Source organism: Cydia pomonella, chromosome 9 (genome assembly GCF_033807575.1).
Source record: "Cydia pomonella isolate Wapato2018A chromosome 9, ilCydPomo1, whole genome shotgun sequence".
Classification (NCBI taxonomy): Eukaryota; Metazoa; Arthropoda; class Insecta; order Lepidoptera; family Tortricidae; genus Cydia; species Cydia pomonella.
Window position 1 is genome coordinate 4,785,429 of NC_084711.1, and position 21,679 is coordinate 4,807,107.

Genomic DNA, 21,679 nt, shown 5'->3' on the forward strand with positions numbered 1-21,679 from the left:
ACCTGCATGAAATAAGATCATTTTCGAGCAAGTGTGAAATAGTACATTGCGATACAAGTGCGAAAAATAGGAAATTCGAAACGAGTGGCGATAAATTAAAACACGACCGAAGGGAGTGTTTTAAATCGACACGAGTTGCGAATTACCTATTCGCACATGTATCGTTATACGTTTTACAGTACATATGGCCCTTTAAATTTTCGACACAGTAACGTAATGCTAATTTTCGCACTAGTTCGGTAAAGTAGCACCATATGTACTGTAAAATACTTTGCTTATCCACGAAAAGATAACGTGCTAGTCGTCAATCAGTGCTAACCTGCAATTAATTAATTTTAATTGCAAGGTTTTGCAATGTAAAAACGGGTACCTAATGTGTTGTTTTTAACCGGAATTTATCAAATGCATAGAAAAACAATACTTCTCTTAAAATTACTTAACTGTTATTGTATTACGACTTTCTTTATGTTTTTTCGCATTTTTAACGGTTTAAAATTACGGATTACTTCAGCCAAACGATTGAATATAATAGCTAATTGCCATTATGAAACACAACGAAGCCTCATAAAAATTACCAATAGCCATTAACATCAAAAGACCTATTATCTCAACCTAAAATCGTAAGTCATACGAGTATGTAATCTTAGTTTATTGCACAAATCAAAATAGGAACAATGGATTGCACAAACTTGCAATTTTGCGGCGGGCGCAACAATTTGAAAAGACTGTATGCCTTATATTTATATGCTTTCCTATTGTCTACTAAATGCAGTTAGACTCTTAAGTCTCACGTTGCTTAAAGCGTTTATACGCTGTGCTGCAGGTTGAAGGCGTTAACCGTAGACCACGGTGTTAGGCAGGGGTCTCCAACCTTTTTTACCCAGAGCCACAGCTAGGCTAGGCCTTCTGCTCTCCGCTTCCGTTTCGCGCACTGGCCGCGCTGTATTATTGGCCTTGGCCTTTGATTCTGCCGCTTCCTTTCCACAGGCCTAAAGTAACTACATATAACTAAGGGCTTGCGCCTAGCCTTAGTTAGGAGACCCCTGGGGCTCTAGATAGGTAATCGATGATAGAAAACACTAATCGAAAGTGAAATAAATGTTAGGAAATAAACACGTGACTTCGTTTTATCCGTCATTCGGATACGTTTTTAGGGTTCCGTACCTAAAGGGTAAAGCGGGACCCTATTACTAAGACTTTGCTGTCCGTCCGTCCGTCTGTCACCAGGCTGTATCTCATGAACCGTGATAGCGAGACAGTTGAAATTTTCACAGATGATATATTTCTGTTGCCGCTATAACAACAAATACTAAAAAGTACGGAACCCTCGGTGGGCCCGTCCGACTCGCACTTGTCCGGTTTTTATTTCTTTTCTATCGGCATTTGACGATGTAAGATTGTCATCTTGGCTCCCATTGCCATCCCAGCCATTGTAAAAAAGATCTAAAAAAAAAAGAACCGTCACAAATACACCTTCATCACAGGGCGTGTTTGCTGAAATCGCTAATTCTTTATGTCCGATTAGATTAACATTTTAGGTCTCGAAACAGAATCATACTGTTACACAGGATTTTGTGCCTCAATATTTTAATCGGTACTGTGAAATAACAGATCAAATGTCACGCCTCAGGCCATTTAGTACAGTAGGAAACGTGATATTTTTGCCTTTTTTGGTTCTAGTTCACCTGAATAACGACAGAGTAGTAGTGACACGTGCCTCAAGGTCGTTCAGTTTATTTTAGTGCCATTTTGCGGTGCATGGAGTTGCGTCACCGTGGAGAGTGGGCTTTGTGCATCTAGTTCTAAAATTATCACTGTTAGCTTTTAGGGCTGGTTGTGTTAAGCCAAAAATAATATGTCAAACTTTGCTATTATCATACTAATTCTAGTATTGTAGGTAACAATAATAAAATAAAAATAAATAATAATAATAATTCAGCCTATATACGTCCCATTGCTGGGCACAGGCCTCCTCTCATGTGCGAGAGGGCTCGGGCTATAGTCCCCACGCTAGCCCAATGCGGATTGGGGACTTCACATACACCTTTGAATTTTTCGCAGATGTATGCAGGTTTCCTCACGATAGTCACAATGTAAAATAATAAAATAGCTGAAACTATTTTAAAATTATATGTCAATGATGAATTAATCTGTTTTATTGCGGACATTTGAAATATGTTTAAAATAAAACATTGCGTTCCTTTATGTTTAAAAACTCATTATATTTGACGAAAGATAAACAATTCAAGTACATTTATTATTTATTTAAATCATATTATTCAAACACATTCAAAATAAAAATACAAGAATCTGTTACATTTGATTTTATCACAAACGATTGTATTTCAAATGAGCTTGGTAGGAATCTCGCTAGATTTATTGACAACCAATAAACAGTTATTACCTGTCAGCAATGCTACAATTGCAATATTATGGCGTCAGCTCCAAAACTTATTAAACCCTAGAAATCTGGCCAATCAGGCGACCAATAATATTAATACGACTTAGACACAGGTTGTAGATCATGAGCAGTACATTGACAATTAGTAGCCAGACGTTTAGTATTGTAGAATAGTTCTTTACGATACAAGTGCAAAAAATAAGAAATTCGCAACGAGTGGTGATAAATCGACACGAGTTGCGAATTACCTATTCACACGTGTATCGTACAACGTTTTACCGTACATATGGTATTTACATTATCTGTGTGGAGAGTGAACGGCTGATAGTAATGAATCAGTATCCAGTTAATAAAGTCTGGTGAAAATTAGACGTTGTAAAAACCTATAATATTTGAAAAATGAATAAAAAAAATAAATTAAAGTTTCGACATATGCACGGAAAGTGCTCATTCCCGCACTAGTGCGTAAATTAGCGTATTATGTAACTATGTCGAAAATGTAAATGGTCATATGTACTGTAAAACGTTGTACGATACTTGTGCGAATAGGTAATTCGCAACACTCGTTACGAATTTCCTATTTTTCGCACTTGTATCGTAAATAACTATTTTGTAACTAGTAAAAGTAAAATAAGCTTTCTAAGCTTATCATAGTAATACTGACCCTTTGATTTAAAATACCCTCGTCTTTTCATTTGCATCTATAAAAAAATACAATTGCAAGGATAATTGTACTGTTCGCTTTAGACTTCAAACCATCATAATGCTGAGGAAAGTTCAACAAGTATATTATTTTTTTAAACCTAATCAAAATACTGTTTAGTTGTACTGCGTCGATAGCATTCCTCCGGTCCTATCACCGCTTGTCCAATTAAGGCAAGTGAATGTTTGACTGCGCATTACTGGGCCCCTACTAGCTTCCTGGCGTTAAATCAATCCGTCTATCAAGTAGTGATTAGAAGCCGTATCATGGACTACGCGAATGCTTAGTGTTTTACATTATCTGTGTAGAGAGTGATCGGCTGATCGTAATGAATCAGGATCCAGTAAATAAAGTCTGGTGAAAATGAGACGTTGAAAAAAACCTCTATAAATGAAATCAAACGTGAGAACCGTCGTTAACGAGTATTACCGCTATAAATGAGACAACTTTATTAACCTCTATTATTTGGTACGACCTCTATAAATAAAATACACTCTTTAATTGACACAAATTTGCCGGTCTCTTGAGATTTCAATCATCCAGGTTTCACTTTATACGTAGTTAAATGATCATTGCTAGGATAAGAAAAGTGTGTTGCTGTCAGGGTAAATAAAAAAATGTTTCTCGTCTGGCATTCGGGCGTAATTTTAGGTAAGATTGTAACCAACTTACCGCTGTCATACACACGTGACGGATAGTCATGAACGTTATTTACGTTACCAAGGAACAAAATGGAGGGTTTACTGTTATTTAATTACCAGTAAAGAAACTTACTAGCAACAAAGTTGATACTTATTTGACTCTAGAAATAAATTACTTAAGTGGTGAAATAACGTTTCCTTTCTTAGCTCTAGTTTTTGTGCCTGAACTGAGATTGTTGAGATTACAGACTCCGGACATTTAGTGGGCGATAAATTTTTACGAGTTCACGCTGAGGGTTGCTCCAATGTTGTAAAAAGTAAAACTTTGTCATGATACAAATAAATAATGCCTTCACGCCGATCACTCGCCAAAATATTGTTTATTTTATAATTTTATGAAATTTATATGTATTACCTGATTCATTGGAGACCAACATTCAACACAGGATTGAGGCCGCCTGGTTAAACTGGAGAGAGGTGACTGGTGTGACCTGCGACACTAAAATACCGATAAAAATGAAAGTCCTAGTGTACCAGACCATCATAAGATCGGTCCTTACTTATGGCAGCGAAATATGGCCAGTGACCCAGCGACATGTCCAAGCCATCCATGTGGCAGAAAAGAAGATGGTGGATGTCAGGCGTCTCCAGGATTGACAGGGTTCAAAACGAACATATCCGTGGTAACCTCGGAGTGAGAAACGTCGCCGATAAGCTCCAAGAAAGTCGGCTGAGGTGGTTTGGGCATGTCAAAAGAAGGCCGCCAGAATACGTAGGCAACAAAGCCCTTAGCTTTGCCTTACCAGGCCTAAACAGGAGGGGCAAACCAAGGCAGCGTTTGCCAAATGTCACCGCCAAAGATTTAAACGCCTGTGGGCTAGCGGAAAACGACGTCTAGGATAGAGCGAAGTGGAAGGAGAAAAGTAAGAAAGCGGACCCCGTCCAGTACGGGACAAACGCGAGGAGGAGGATGATGATATCGCCTGATTCCAATGTTAAAATAAATATCTCTTCTTCCTCGCGTTGTCCAGGCATCTTGCCACGGCTCATGGGAGTCTGGGGTCCGCTTGACAACTAATCCCAAGATTTCTCGTAGGCAATGTTAAAATAAATAAATAACATAAATTTAGTAAAAAAAATATGGACACATTTTAAACATCTTAGTTGGACCGGCATCGAAAAATGTGTCTTCAAATCCCAAGTTAGCCAGAATGCATCTTTTTTTTTTTGTAACTGACATTTTTAATGTAAAATTTATAGATTGTTGTCGTTTCTTATGAACGACTGCACAAGTCATACCTATCATTATCAATTATCCGTAACAAGTTGACAACCCTAACGGCATCACAGTTATAACAAAAAATTTGTAGGTCGATCGTGCTATTTAAAATGCATGCAATTTGCAGTAGGCGTGTTATTCTGATCCCCGGCTAGCCGTACTCGGACCAAACACAGTCCTTATCAGCCATTTAGCGTTTTTTTAAGTACATTGCGCCCCGCGGACTTACTTAGCATAACCGTTTTACATAATTACCGACGCGGAGGAAAGTTTCATGGGATGTAATCGCGAAGATATTATCACAGGTAATATTGTTAAGCATTTTATAGGACTTTCGCATTGGAACTGCTGCTGTGTCGTTGGAAAATTGTCCCTGGAGGCTAACGTTTGTTTATTGTTTAATTATTCCTGGATATACACACGTACGACTTAACACGAACTCGCTCTTATGTATATGCAATGCAATGCCACAATCTCTGATTTGAGTTGATTACTTTAAAATAAAAAAAAGTTTTAAGAGTTCGGAGACCTTTTGGTATAACAGTCAGAGGCTTAATATGTGTGTAATCACTTATTCTCCGTGTGTTAATCAGCAACCGACTTTTGGTTACTCGACTACTGATACAATTTCTTAGAAAAATAAGAATAGTTCTGTATTACTTGATTGTTTCTAAACTGGTAGAGAAGGCCATGAGGCATTAAGTCCGCCATTTGTACCTTTTTTGATGTGCAATAAAGCTTAAAATATATAAATAGTTATTTGTTTTACAAGGGGGCTTGATAAATCTTGAGAGCCTTTACCAGCTGGTGTGGTGAAAATTGATTTATTAGGGCTCAGTGAATCCGTTAAAATAATGTTGTCTAAGCCTAGGAATTAATCAGCACTGCAATAAGTAAATTAATATTTTATCAAGAGATAAAGATATATACAGAAACTAATCATATCAATAAAATAAAGTTTACGACCCCGCTAAACTGTTGACGCTGGGCACTTGGGCAGTAAATTTAAATACCTATTACTAGTCAAAGGCTGACCCGGCAAGGTAATTTGTTGTCAAGTTACATGATTTACGAGGTTCTGAACGAGGAAATAGCATGCGCATGTTGCCATCATTACGTTCTATCAGTAATATCTGCATGCTAATGGGAGTTATGCGATTAAAACGTGGATGTATCCTGTAAGTTACGTTCATTTTGTAAATAACACTTATAATATTATTAGAATAGAAATATTTTTTTCGTAGATACTATCACAAAAGATCTCAAATACATTTAAGAAAAACGTAACGTACCTACAAAGAAAAAGTAGCACAAAATGGGCTCATCGTGTTGCTGGCGACATCGAGCGCTGATCTTCCGATGAGATGACACCATATATTTAACAAAATTAAGCACATAGTTATAACTGCAATTCCTACCACTATGACACTAATAATACCACTATGACACTTGCTTTATTAACATTTTCAACGAAAGTTATTATTTTATTATGGTGTAACCGGCACATGGTTTCAACTTTAACCCTCGTAATAAATTTTTCTTCAGAAGAATGAACTAAAGTAAAAATAGATGAATATAGATAGGTAGATAGATAGAATACTCTTATGGTGTTATTCATAAACGCATTACTGGCCTGAATTTGCTAGGAATCGTTTGTATTTATCTGTAATTTTGAGTTATGTATTTGTAAAAAAGGGATAAAACATAATTTAACTAAATCAGGCAGGTAACGTTTTATGACTAAGGGGGTATATTGGTACACCTGTGTAAAAGATACAGTCTCAAGAAAAACAATTCATTAATGATAGAGGCAGACAACAGGCAATCTTATCGCTAAAGGGCAATAGAGAGAGGTAGAATGAAGTGGAGTAAAAATATTTTTCATAATGTCGTCCAGAGAGGAAAATGAGGACGACCTACGTTTGTATGGTCGCCCGCTACCCTCTTAATCACTGCCCTGAGCCACAGGCAGCTGTAAGAAGTAACCCCACAAAGCCGGAAAGAGTGAATCTGATCGCGCCGTAATCGCTGTAACTCGACTCCACTCGTACTTTATACGCAGCGATTGTGCGGCTTCGATGCGTTATCTGGATTTTTATGTCTGTCAGTAGTTTCATTAAGGCGCTTCCTAGACGTGGTATTACGCATAGTATTATTTTTTAAACTATTCCCCTGCAATTCCATGCAAATTATATGTTTTTGTGAAAATGTTAATATCACTTGAGTGTAAGTAATATCTTTGTAAATTTGCAAAGCGACTGATAGTTAGCATTGCACTTCTTTGTTAATATTTCTAGGGCCGACTGTTTCAAATGTGTATTGTTGTGATCGCTTGGCCACATCATGAAAAAATTAAACCTAACGTAATCATACTCGTAGAGAATGCTTTGCATTAAGTCTGCCTTTTGTACGATGAGTTTTTCTTTTGTGCAATAAAGATTGAATACATAAATAAACCATGTCATGAAGTGACCATTTATAAAACGAAATGTCATGAAATGATTAAAATGATCTGGCCAGTGGCCACGACATAATATATGTACACAAAATATATCTACTAAATTCACTGCCTTAATGTTTAACTACTCATAAATCTTATAATATTAGTTTATTACGATTCCTGCAGACAAACTGTTATAACAGTTTTGCGGGATATCTTTATAAAATGGAACCTTTGTTGTTTGTTTAATAATAATAAATAAAGTACGAGTACATGTAAGTAGGTACCTAATACCATTACAAGCAATTATATACTTTATACATTTTAGTTATAAGGGTTTATAAACTTTTATTTGAAAGCACACATTAGATTCTCCTTATTCTGGCGTATCCGATGGGAGTTGAAGTAGACTTAACGAACTGACAACGTCAAGGCTTATTAAAATAATCCCGACCGTGGTTAATACAGAACCGTCATCGTAAAGGACACTCGCTCCATTTCAAAAGAAATATCCTTGCCACGGATACATCCTTTCATGTAAATATTTATAAATCGTCCTTATTGCGAAGGTGTAAAGACGAGGTTTCTATTTATAAAATGTACGTTTACAATTCGATTCACTGATCATACGACTTTAAAAATAGTTTTTATGACGAGGAAATGCAGTCGTCGCTATTCTACACAACTATGGAAACGAAGAACGATGTAACAATATACGGGTTCCGTACTTAATGCCTTATGAGACGGGTTGAGGCTAGGCATGTGTCGTTACGGTCGTCAAATATATGTAAACAGTTTTCGCCTTATTATGGGGAAATAAGATGCAAATGTGTAGAGATATTTAAAGTGGTGTACAATCCGCTTCATTAGTGCGATTAGCGTCTGATCCGCTATTTATCCGAGCTATCATACGCGTTGACGGGCGTGGGCGTAAAGCTGCGTGCTAGGGATGTGGTCTTGTGTGTTCACCTCGCTATATTATTTTAATATCGGAGTCATCTGAGAACTGTAAGATTTTCTTAATACATCTTTACTTACGAACACCATCACAGACGGTTTGCCGCATGCTGCATCGGAAGCGGTCCATAAAATATCAAAGTTTGATTTATTGCCTCACTCTCTTGATCATGGCATCAGATTTGATTAACTTGGCTACGGCTATATCTTATACCTTTAAACGAGCAATTCTTGTATATATATATATATGTATATATATTTCTGTGATCTCGGAAACGGCTCTAACGATTTCGCTGAAATTTGGTATATGGGGGTTTTTGGGGGTATACAATCTATCTAGATTAGTCTTATGTTTGGGAAAACGCGTGTTTTCGAGTTTTCATGCGTTTTTCTTTCGACGCAGAATATGGTCGCTAATTTCGTGTTGCCGGTCACTGTCCGTCTGGTCCAGCGGGTTAAGATGCGGACTGCTAAACGATTGTTACGGGTTCGAATCTCGCCCGGTGAACTAACTTTTGTTTTTTTTTTATATGTTCAAGTTTATATATAATTTTTAAATTTTTATTGTTTTAGACAAGATTAATTTAGTAAAAAAATGTAGTTAAGATTATCACCTATAGACCACCATATTACAATAAATAGTTATAACCGAGCAAAGCTCGGTCGCCCAGGTACTGGTGTTTAAGCAGTAACCCTGTGGATATTTTGTTAATAACTATAATTTGATAATTGTACACAAATCGCCCTAGACTCACAGTAAGCTCAATAAGACTGGACTGAAAGTCCTTGCTACTTATTGCTCTTTTTGTAACCCATATAAAAGGCATTTACGACATTCATCTGACTTAATTGGACATCAGTTCGAACCCTAATCCCTGAGTTACATAAACGATAAAAGCCAAAAGCAGACTAAATTTTTCGCTCCTACTATCCACCTATCAGTTACTCTGATTTACAAACATTCCTACAATTAAACCCCATGCCACAACAGTGCAGCCATAAAACTAGTATATTATATTTCTTCGTTAACCAAGGCATCGTTAATCTTCCCTCATCAGAATCTGCCAGTAGATTAGTAACTCCAAAGATGTAGCAGCTCTATATTTATGACATCCGCCATTCGCTTTTCGAGTTGTGACTGCCGGTGTCACTCCGCGGTAAATTAGTTCCCGTACCTGTTTTGATAAGCTGGTCGTGTTACTTGTATTCCTGTTGCTTTTCACGCGAAGTGCCTATCTACAAGTTGTTTACACAAAATTGTTACCGATCTTGAGATCACCCTCACACTGGTTTCCTTAATGCGACTGGTCGGAAGGCAATGAGAACAGCCCAGGACTTGTACTTTGCAGTAGCACCGATTATAACACCCAAAGAACGACGTAAGTGACGTACTTCAAGAACTAACTTATATCCTCTTATTCAAGGGAGATAGTTCTATTGAGACTGGGTGTTGTTTGACGCCTGTGAAAAGGATTATTGTGATGCGGAATGGGTAGGAAGATTTTATGTGCCGACATGCAATTTCCTCTTGACTTTTACATTTATGTAGCTATTTGTAGGTACAGATTGTATTTAGTCATAATTATTGTAAAAATAGTAGACAAGAGCTTATTTCACAATGTCCAAGTTAAGTTCTGAATTAGCAACTTGCCACTTATCTGACGAATAAAGTCATCTTTGGCGTTTCAGAATCTTCAAAAAAGCTCAACTGGTAGATAAAAACCTTTTCACCTTAAGGTAGTTTTATCTGGCAGTTCATTTACTTGTTAATTAGCTATCCAAAACTTTACTCAGACTTTGTGAAACAGGCCCTTAAAATTAAAGCCGTATATTGCCTGTAACAAAGCCGTGAAAATGTATGCGAACCGCTTGTATTAGTGTTTACCTAAAACAAATAAGATTATTATATGATGTAATCATTTTCTAAAATACACAATCATGAACAAAGTGACCATGACTATTTTGTTATCAAACCTAATATGTGACTAGAAAAACCTTTAAATATTTGAAAAAACAATTCCTCAGCGGACATTATTTATCATTGTTAGATAACAATACGCGGTTGCGCGTAACACGAATACAATACCTTAATTGTTATTGGGCCTTTTTTTTACTTATCCCTAAATAGTTTGTTTTTTTGAATCAAGGGTCAACTGGCCACGTTCTTTTATGATCTATATTACGCAGTTGCATTAGGTATATTTTATATGAAAAAAAAGGAAGATGTAATATAATTTTTTGCCAAGAACTTTGAAAAAAAACTTGTATTTTATAAGTCATCGAATCGGCTTACGTCATAATTTAATCTATATCCCTATTCATGCTTGTCAACTTCCCTGTTTAACTTCATGAATAACGCAAAGTCATAGACACTTTTAATAAAAAAAACACTTATTATATATTGTTTAATTGCCGTTGATTTACTGTCGTTTGCCATTACCGCCGTGGCACGGACGTTCGCTTATATCCTTTTTAACTGTCGGTAATAAAAACCTAAATAACACATGAATTTTATTAATCTGAATATGTCCTTTGTCCCTAGCCACCACCGGTCGCGCACCCCCCGCTGGCCCTGCCCGCGCCCACGTCTGCGCCCGCGCCGCCCGCCTCGCTCGCCGCCGCGCCGCGCACCATCGTCATCCAGCGGCCCGACGCCCGTCACGGATTCGGGTTCACCTTGCGGCACCTGGTCGTCTACCCGCCGGATTCATTGCAGGTTGGTACCATTTAAAACTTTTGCGTTTTGAAGACATATTAAAACTAAATTAAGTATATCGGGTCTATCGCGAATTTATTCGAGCTTTTCGTTGGGTTAGTTCCACAAATCTCTGTTGTGACATTTTTCTGGGACATTAGTTACCACGCTCATAGACCACGACCGGAGTAATCTGCGACGAAACATTAGAAATAAATGTAGGCGACAAAATAAATTCGTGATAGACCCGATATGATAATTTTTAAAAGGTTGGTTCGATGCTTGCCGGGGATGACAAAGGGCGCAAATTGGTGTTCTATTCGGCGTAACTGTCTTTTCCTCTGCTAGTCTTACTTATTATTTTAACTTATCATTGCACAATGCAGACAGCCAATGCCCTAACGTTACAAAACTATTTGTATACTAAATTAACCCTAGACCTATATGGTGGAAGATTTGCTGCCTATGGATGAGATCTTGGTGGCTCAGCTGGCAGAGCGCTGGAGTATCGATCCAAAGGCCGTGAGTTCAAGTCTCACCCAAGACAGTAATTTTTCCACTTTTAAATTTATTCTAAGCTTATTTGTATACTTCCTTTATAATATATCAACCTAATACAATGCAAGCTAGGGTCATATAAGGTAAATTTCCTAAGGCTCGACGTGTTAAAGCCCAATGGATGACACCCTGCTCACCTCTATTGACAACAAATTAAGTATGAAGTTGACATGTACTGGGTTAGTGACAAATACTCGGACGTTTATATTTAACAAAGTTTATAAGGCATTAATTTGCAAGTCCTATCTATAAAACATCGTCGAAAGAGAATTATATACTTACTAAGATCCTTAACTGCGTCGTCAATAATATACTTCAACCCGCTTCCAGGAGTTGTACGAGGATGCGCGCCACCTCGCGGTGGGCGCGGTCGGCGCTCCCATGGACACGATCTTCGTAAGGTCCGTGCGGCCGGGCGGGCCGGCGGCCGCGGCGGGGCTACGCGCGGGCGACCGCGTGCTGGCCGTCAACGGGGAGCCGGTGGCCTGCGGCCGCAGCCGCGCGCCCTATGCGAGGGTCGTCCAGCTGGCGCAGCGGGAGCCCTTCTCGCTCAGGCTGACGGTTGTGCCGAGAGACCACGATCTGTTGCAGAGGGTAAGTTAACTAGTTATGACTCGTTTTCATTAGTTTTACAGATACATATTCTCTGGGGGATATTGTGTTGGCAATCAAGGGCAAATCATTGAGGTCGATATATATCCTCGTTCTTATTATGAATGTCACTGTAACAGAGAAAGACTCTCTTACTCTATCTGACGCTTGTGCAGAAGCTTTAGTTGAACAATCATGCTTTAAAAAATACTTGTAGGTATAATTGATAACAATAATAACGTTTCTTTTCTTCTAGTATTTCAGTGAAGCCGCCTACAACCCTGAATCGAACCAGCGGCACATTGAAATGCCGGCGCCGATAACCGAGCACGAGTCCCGCCTGTTCGACGCGTACCGAAGGCCGAGGGCCGCTCTGCCGGCCCCGCAGGCGCCGCAGCGGGAGGACCCGGAGTACGCAAGCGTGGCATCGCTCGCGCCCTCGCGATATGACGTGCCGCGGCTACCCACTACACCCCACCATTTGTTGCATGATAGGTAAAAATATTGCTTACATAATTTACTCTGTTGGTAATCGCTTATAGTCAGATGACGCAGTCTCGAGTTCTCCAGGAGTGCCTGGTGGTTTCTTGTGTCTGATGATTTATACAGCCGGGAGGCGCATCTTAACCGGAAAAGAGCTACAAATTGTTTGTAACATGTGTATTCCAGACTCTCAGTACTATTTTGGTCATTGCTTGTGTAATGTCATAGATGTTTGTAATTTTTTTTTTACATAATAGAATAACCTACAAGACTCAGTTGCTTATAATCATTGTTCTTGTTACAGTAGGAGAGAATCAGACACATCGCTACCATCATCGGCCACAGAAAGCAAAGACAGCCTCGGCTCCTTCGACTCGAACTCAACCCTAACCGGCAGAGAACTAGACGACTCGATTATCCTATCCCGAATACGAAAGAGTCTCGAACAGAAAGAGGCTTTCCTCAGACGACCGAGCCAACCCACCGGTTGGGTCACCCCCGACGTCCCACCGCCCATAAAACAAAAAGAGTTCTACGCGAGGCCACAGAAGTTACAGAAGCCTGCGTGGCCTCCTCCTTCTTCCCCGCCTCTCGCGGCATCTCCCCCACCCTCGTTACCCCCACAAGAAATTAAAAGAGATGATTGCTCAGCGAGCGTTGACAGCGGAACGTACAGCGGCTACGGGGAAGTTAACGGAACTCCAAATGACAAACAGAGGCTAAAACAGGACAAGAGTCAATTTGTGGCAACACTTTCGAAGATACAGGAGACGACGCCAAGCAATAATGGGTCGATGAATAATGGATCTTCTCCTGAGTATCAGGAGGCGGCATCGACGAGTAATCCGGATAGCAGGTAAAGATATTCGTGTTCGTAAAATAAAACATTTCTTCCAACCATTATAATTCTTCTAGCAACTTTATCGTCTACCTAGTGAGGAGACAAGTGTGTCAAAATTCATTTTATTCCATATCTTCTAAAATCTCCTCTCTAACCTTAACCGCATCTCTCCGTTCCAGATATCCAGTGCCCGAACTCCAGCTAGTGACGGCTAGGACTCGGCAGCTCGAGGAGGCGCGCGGAGGCGGCGAGCGGCGCACGGAGGTGGCTCGCAGCGAGCTGGCTCGCATGTCCGCGACGCGGCTCGAGCCCAGCGTCGCGCTGCGGAGGAAGGAGTTTGAGACCAGGGCGTCCAGGAGAGAAGCCAGGTCGCTCGACGTACAACCTCAACAAGGTAAGATTTAAAAACAATAGGTATGAGTTAGGTAGAAATTTGTAGGTAGTTTTTATTAACATTATATAACTAGATTAGATATATTTAAGCTGTGGATATATATGGAATCGTTATATATGGATTCCTGGATTTAAATAAATTGGTATTTATCTTGAACTGGTGGCTTTGACTTACGCGTCCCATTATATAGCCTGGCGCAGTCGGTAGGATACGAACCAATACTCCCAGAGGGACTCTGATTTCCAATCACACACACAATCTTTCAGATATTTAGCCAGAATGGGTCCACCATTGTGAATGTACCTGTGCCTGAATATTCGATCGAGATATTATGCTGTCTTTAAAAAAAATTGCTAATTACAGTTTCTTATTTTTTATTTCAGAGTTAGAGCATGAATTATCACTCGGCGGCAGCTTGTCAGGAAACCAGTTGATGATCACCGGCAGTAAATACCTACATTGTCCGCCACCTGAAAAATATGTTCCCGGTAACTATCTATTTCTAATATTCATTCATTTAATACTATCTAAGTTAGACTAATTTCGTATAAATAAATAAATAAATAAATAAAGAAGTTAGACTAATTTCGTATACCCGCCACTACCCGCAGCGCGAGCGGGGTAGCAATATAATTACGCGCGTGTAATAGAGATAGGAGATGGGGGATCATCATACGAAATTCTTCGTGCATAGCGTCCTTACTATATACGAATGTATAATAAAAATATATGATATATATTGGGTATCAATCTAATCTATCTATGGTTAGGTTTGGTAAGAGGTTTCAACAACGAACTTTACCAGCAACACTGTAGCTCCGAGCAAAATAAATAAACTCTTACTGGAGTAAATGATCCTAAAATATTTTCAGGTTATTTGAAATAGCGTTAGCTGCAGCTGAACTTGCAGCTTGAAATGTCGTAGTTCACTAGAAGAAACTTTAAACAGTTTTAAAGCAACATCATTTTACTTTATTGCAGAAACAGAAAAGGTTCAAATGCGAACAAGGTCAAACAGTACAGGCAGTGAAGGATTACCTATTAGAAGACATCATGCCACAGGTAATAATCTTTAACAAAACATTATCCCATACTAAACACAACACTTTTCACTTCACCTCACTTTTAATTTGTACATCACAATAAGAACGATAATCGTGTATTTTTTTTCATGGGTAAGTATGCTAATGAAACGATTATCAAACTAATGACCGAAGTTGTGCTGCGTTTTTCATTTCTGAAATGCAATTCCAAGCTTTATGTGTGCTTACGAGTACAAGCCCGGAGTGGATCGTCCTTGGGCTATCGCGTATAAGTTCTTATAGCATCTGATTTAACATTCGCGTATACGAACATTTACGTCCAAGGGGACAAGGCTAGGAAGCGCCGGTGTCGCTACGACATGTGGAAGTAACAGCGGATACCTTTAGCAGGCGTTCGATATTGAATGATCAGTGGCAAATCTGTCAGTCGTAATAAAAACGCAGCACAACGTAGCATACCGACACGCGGAGCTTGAAGCACCTCTAATAGCACTGTTACGCTCCAAGATGGCAGTCACGCGAAGAGACGTATGGGGCTGAACAGGGAGCAAATGGAGGCCATGAACCGGGTGTCGCTGCCCGGCGCGGGCGCGGCCGTGCGGCCCACGCAGCTGAGCCTGGCGCCGCCCGCCGCCGCCGCCGCCGCCGCCGGCTCGGCCGAGCCCTCGCCCACGCCCAGCACGCCCGCCGACTCAGGTCCCGCCCAACAACACGCTGACCCTTCTTCTCGGAATGCTCTCGCTCCCTCTGATTAACGCTCGCTGGGTTGCAAAATTAACAAACCGTTCGATTGATCCGATGGCAAGTGAGGACGGTGCTACCTGAGTCGCATTACGAACCAGATATTCATCTGCTTAGCTTGAGTTTGGTGTGTTCTTCGCATACATAAAACCTAATGGGCTCGTTTATCTTAGTAAACTTAAGAATTTGTCATAACGGAGGACAAACGGGACGCAACCAGTATGTCAAATTCTTAGACACCTAAACTAATATTAAAGATCACTTTTACAAAAACTATAAACTAAACTTGCCATCAAATCAAAATAACAATTTACCAACATTTTGAAGGACAAGCTTCAAAACTGTGTCTTTCCTCTGGACACTTCTTTGAAACTCGGGAGGGAGCGACCGGTTTAACCTTCTCTTCATACTAACGGAATGATGAGTGTGCTTCTAGGTGTGCTACTAATGTCGACTAATCGTTCGTGATCATCGGTGTACTAATGGTGTCGAATGTTGCACGATTTGTCCCTAAACGAGTGTTCCGTCGACAGGTTTTGCTGACGACTTGGTGACTCGGAGACAGAAGAAAGATGCTCAACTTGGTGGTCAGTATTTTAAACAAATTGTCTAGAATTGTCTTCAAGGCTAGGGTAAATAGGTATCTCATAGGTAAGCGTGCTCCACCGTAGACCGCATCATCACTTACCATCAGGTGAGATCGTGGTCAAACGCTTGCCTATCGTTATAAAAAAAAAAAAAAAAAAAAAAAAAAAAAAAAAAAAAAAAAAAAAAAAAAAAAAAAAAAAAATTTTACGATACCAATAGCTCGTTACTAATTTGACAAAAGTAATCGCTTGTAGAGTACTTGTAATCTGAGTACAGATTAGATAATTTGCAAGATTTAGATAGAGGGTCTCTTACTACTATTGTTTACATTCAAAACTAATGTGATTGTTGTTTTTAAAATGATTTTAGTAGGCATATTATACCTACATATTTTAAAAAAATTCTAACGTAACATGTACAGTGCTCTGAGGTTATATTTATGTTTCAATCATTTATTTAGTTTTGAAATGTATCTTGATTTTTTACACGATGTATGTTTTACTAATACCCATAGTTATTTGTTTTAATTACTTGTCAGCAGAGGAGGAGCGCGCGATGCGCCGCGTGTCCTACCTGAAGGCCACGTGGGGAGACCGGCTCCACCTGGACAGTGATCCGGAGCCCGACGCCGACCATCACGCTTTGAGGAGGTAAGTTCCGATCCACGCTCACATCTATCTCCTATGGTTTCTGCCTCAAGACGATAATACTCGTAATGCGCGCGAAAGAGAGCGAACGTGATCTTTCTTTTTTCACGCGTATGTGACTGAGACACAGTAAAAAGTACCTATTGCACATTTTGAAATTAAATATTTTTCTAATCAGAATATCGTGGTATTTTCATGAGGAAAGAATTTATACAACGTACAAATTATGTATTACTATTATTTTATTACAAAGCAATTTCTTGTAGTAATTTGGCAGTAATATTTCAACTATGTACTTACTAATTACCTCCATACCCAGTATGAGCCCTGCAATTTATATATTTATGTAATGATTCTAACATTATTTTATCAGTGCAAGATGTAGAATACATTGTCATTGTCCGTCAATAACTTATATTGTCCTTTTAGTTTATGTTATCTTGTAGTTTTTGTAACTACTCCATAATTGAATTGTAGATACATTTATTGCTATGTCTATGTTATGTCTTAGATAGTATATAACCAATGTTATAATCCCAATATTGTAGTAAATAGTATGTACATAACAAAAACACCATATTTATCACTGAAGACTGATTTTTCAATCTTTTTAACTAAGTTATTTTCCTAGTCGCCATTCCAATTAATTCGTTATTTCTTTTGTCTGATTGCAACTAATATATTCGATTACTTTATTTCCCGATCGAAAATCAGTCTAGTGATTGAACAAGTGTTACAATATGAAGATAAAACAAAGCAGTGCGAAATCCGAAAAAAATTGCTTTTCTATCCGAAAAATTCAGCCATTTTTTTAGTTTTTCGTACACTGTTATTTTATCCCAGTTTCTTTTTCGGAACTCGCAATTGTTCAACACAACAAAATCTACAACAGCAAAATAACAACAAATAGGTAAAATTAAAGTTGGGTTCAAACAAAAACAGTGTATACCGCAAGTGGCGCCCTCCTCGGTTCACCGAAGACATTACGCCGCTGCTGCGCATTTTCGACCCCCACGCGTCGCTCCCGATGCGGTACGTCGCATGACACCGCGGTCCCGACGGCCGACGCTAGGTGGCGCTTATGACAATGTTTGCATAGTTCACATTTACAGCAACAGATGGCGCTGCTAGTTGGCCTTTTGAGTGGTGATGTGGCCCCATGGATGCTGGGAGCATCCGTATTTGATCTCGGTCAAGCCTTAGGGTGCCTTTCGACCAGAGATGTGCTATGCTTGCTATGCTATGTTTTCATACATTTGAAACGTAGCTGTAGTTGGAGCTGCGTTTCAAATGTATGAAAACATAGCATAGCAAGCATAGCACATCTCTGGTCGAAAGGCACCCTTAATCTCGTTCTGCGACTCATTAGATAACCAACAGAAATTAAAGTGAAAATACGCTAGTTATTAATGCTGCCAGGTCACGTAGGTACGCTCGGGATCCTTGGTATGCTAGCGGTGTTCAGTTTCGTTAGAAATATTTACGAACACATGTCTAGCTCTGTGTAGATAGTAAGCTAATTAAATAAGGACATTAAAATTAGCTTCGTATCTAGAATACCTACTATAGTAGTATTGTAGCTTATGTCTGAACTCAATGCACAGTTTAGGCACCTGCATCCACCTACTTCCAATAAAATGAAATGAGAACTACCTACTTGAAAGAAACAGTAAATCACAATTATTTATGTAAGGTGTATTTTCATTTTATTTCTGCCCTAAATTAAAGCCACACACTTAAACATTCAACTTTTAACTACCATAGACCAATTTAAAAACAAAAACACAACAAATTCATTTAGTACTTGAACAGCATGAAGTAAATTTGTGCGCATGACTGAATGATTGTTTGCTTTTGAGTATTTTATATCAGAAGTACTACGATGTAGGAATATAGTACTTACTCAATTTTTAGCTCAATATTCTACGTAACTGGCTACTGAAATGCTGTCAAAAATCCTTTACAATGCTGATGCGTTCAGGCCCGGATTTAGGTTCCTAGGCACTCAGTATGGCACCTAGTATTTAGGGGAGCCCTCTTCTACATTTAAAAACCATTTGCTAGGTTCTCTGGGTCCCTAGGCCCGGGCCTTGCAGGCAGAAATCCGGCCCTGAATGTTTTACAATCATTAGTTTGTGCTTGACATATGGTTTTTACAAAGTTAACATAACAATCAATTTTCGATTCGGATTCGTATTTTAAATATTGACTTTATTTTATTTGTGTTAAAGTCGAAAATCAAATTGATAATCATTTGTCAACCATAGACTAACTTTGAATACATGTGTTTTAGACATTAAACTTGCAAGTGATTGATATGCATAGATATACGTATGAAGACTGAGTATTGTATTTATTTGTTTTAGTACCTATTACTTGTGTAGCATGGTCGTTGTGTTGTTAGTTGTTTTATGTTTAGATCTAAAATTTATAACTACACACTCTTTGTATATATCTAGTTAATTAAAAATTTTGACCTAAGTATATGTTTATTTCATACATGTATTTGTATTAACTTCCTTAGATAATCCTACTAAACCTTAACGTTATTTTATTATAAATCCAAATTATCGACAAAGGATTTACCAGAAAAATCTGTTTAATAAGAAATAAAAATGTCAATCGCAAGATCAAACGCATACATTCAACTGTAACAAGACTGTATAATATAAAAAAAATCATACTACACTGTAATGTTTTTTTACAGTTGTCTTAAATAAAACATGCATTAGCTTTATCTAAAAGTCATGCTTGTGAATAAACTTTTCGTTAGCATGAATAATAAATATTTGTTTTGTTTGGGGCAGCCCTGAGAAGAAGGGGGAGGGAACAAGCGAGAGCGCCGAAGAGGCGATCGAAGGAGACGTGCAAGGGAATGTGCAGATCAAGATGGTAGTTAGCAATGGGAAGGTGAGAACTTTTCATTAGTTAATATTATGTGTGACAATCTTGAACAGGGATATGGACGAATGCAGTATAGAAACAATCAGAAGATTTGTAAAGATGGCGGTCAGTAAGTAAAGGACTCTTAACCCTTTATCGCATGCGAAGCCATACATGGCGGATATGATATTCAACTCTATTGACAGCTATTAAAGTTCAAATTTCAACAAAATATTGTTTATTAGATGCAGTTAGGGGTTGAAATCTTTTATCTAAACATGCAACTTTTTCATCAATCATCATGAGCATTTTCAGATTATAGCAGCCGGCAAGACCATGACAGGCGTATTAGAAAAGATTAGGCGCCCTATAATTGTCTCCTGCATATTCTTGTTCGGTATCATATATGGTTTTGTTCTTAATGACGATAAAAAGTCTAGCACTTACCTAATGTTATTAAAATAATCTACCTAAAAAGCTGGTTTGCGTAGAAACATTTCGCAAAGGTAAAACGGAACACCAATAAATCCAGAAAAAGCAAAAAAAACACCGAATATAAATACACTAGTTTACCCTTTTATTAAATAAGAATCGTTTTCAGCGCGCGAGCGACCGATCATGGAAGCAGGAGTGGGCGGTGCTGCACGGGACCAAGCTGCATCTCTACAGACATCATCCTAGCCAGGTTAGTGTATATACTAGGTATCAGTTATCTATCCGCTGATCTTAGCGCTCCCCTTTGCTTCGTAAACGAGCTCGGATTCCGCTTTTCCAAATCTCTGACCGGGCAACCCAGATGGAAGGCATGTTTGGGGTAAGTCACGTTTCCTAACGACGTTTCCCTCACCCAAGAGAATGCCATATTTTGTAAGGAACTGATTGGTATGAGCTGCGTACTTAACTAATAGCTGCTTATACTTATGCGTGATTTATTTTTGTGTAGGTATGTAATACAATAGAGAATGCGGGATAGTTTTAGATTGAACCCATTTATAAAATGACTGGATGTGATGGGAAAACCAAAGACGCAATGGCACTCATGTATTGCAGAAGGTAAGCCTTCCTACGGTGCTCTAATACGAATAAATATTTAGTATCTCGTAAAGATTATTATATTTATACTTGGACTCGTAAATAATCTCTTGGTGATTAATTTTATTGCAAAAGATATCTCATTTTTTAAATATTTTATTTTACTTCAAGAGTTACATCGTAATTTATTTTCACGTGGGACTTATTAATATAAATTGCACACGTTTTTATGACAACGTTAATCTTTCAGCTAACCAATCGTTAAATCTTGCGGTGGCTCTAGACTTGTAAAATTATCTGTAAAGTTTTCGACGAAAAGTGGAAATAGCATTGTGGTCGGAAAACCCATGAATTTCGTGCGTCAAACTGCATATCGTGACTACTTACGTATACTTTGTGTTTCTAGGATTCCTAAGCCATTAAGGATTATGGGCGCAGATTTTTTTCGAGAAATCAATGAAAAATTCAGCTATTTGTGTCAGGCGTAGTGGACGAACTAAAAGCGACGACAATGAATTACTTAAGAAAATAAAAGTAATTGTGAACTTTAGTGGTCCCAATTTTTGCACACATCAAGTATTTTATTTAAATTGATAACAACCATCGCAGCGACAACAGACACAAATTTTTGTAGTGGAATTAGAATTTACTTCGAAGTTTTTTGTAATGGAATTAGAATTTACTTATACCTAAGTTTTCCCTATTTACCTGCGTTAGCTATCCTATAATATTTCGTAGCATTTTGTGTATTTCCTAAAGTCA

The 21,679-nt window shown here is 38.6% G+C and overlaps 1 protein-coding gene across 12 annotated transcripts in view; it reads left to right on the forward strand.

Annotated features, from left to right (window-relative positions):
• Positions 1-21,679, forward strand: part of LOC133521156 (rho GTPase-activating protein 23) — a 418,099-nt gene that overhangs the window by 297,020 nt on the left and 99,400 nt on the right. For 6 of the 12 annotated variants that reach the window (XM_061855949.1, XM_061855948.1, XM_061855947.1 and 3 more), the window contains 13 exons: positions 10,964-11,137; positions 12,005-12,268; positions 12,522-12,760; positions 13,053-13,604; positions 13,769-13,983; positions 14,367-14,471; positions 14,965-15,045; positions 15,534-15,722; positions 16,301-16,354; positions 16,894-17,005; positions 17,945-18,034; positions 19,810-19,912; positions 20,487-20,570. In XM_061855949.1, the coding sequence (XP_061711933.1) occupies positions 10,964-11,137; positions 12,005-12,268; positions 12,522-12,760; positions 13,053-13,604; positions 13,769-13,983; positions 14,367-14,471; positions 14,965-15,045; positions 15,534-15,722; positions 16,301-16,354; positions 16,894-17,005; positions 17,945-18,034; positions 19,810-19,912; positions 20,487-20,570 (2,262 nt within the window). The remainder of the gene's footprint in view (positions 1-10,963; positions 11,138-12,004; positions 12,269-12,521; positions 12,761-13,052; positions 13,605-13,768; positions 13,984-14,366; positions 14,472-14,964; positions 15,046-15,533; positions 15,723-16,300; positions 16,355-16,893; positions 17,006-17,944; positions 18,035-19,809; positions 19,913-20,486; positions 20,571-21,679) is intronic. The other 6 variants (XM_061855951.1, XM_061855950.1, XM_061855956.1 and 3 more) reach the window with 6 other exon arrangements.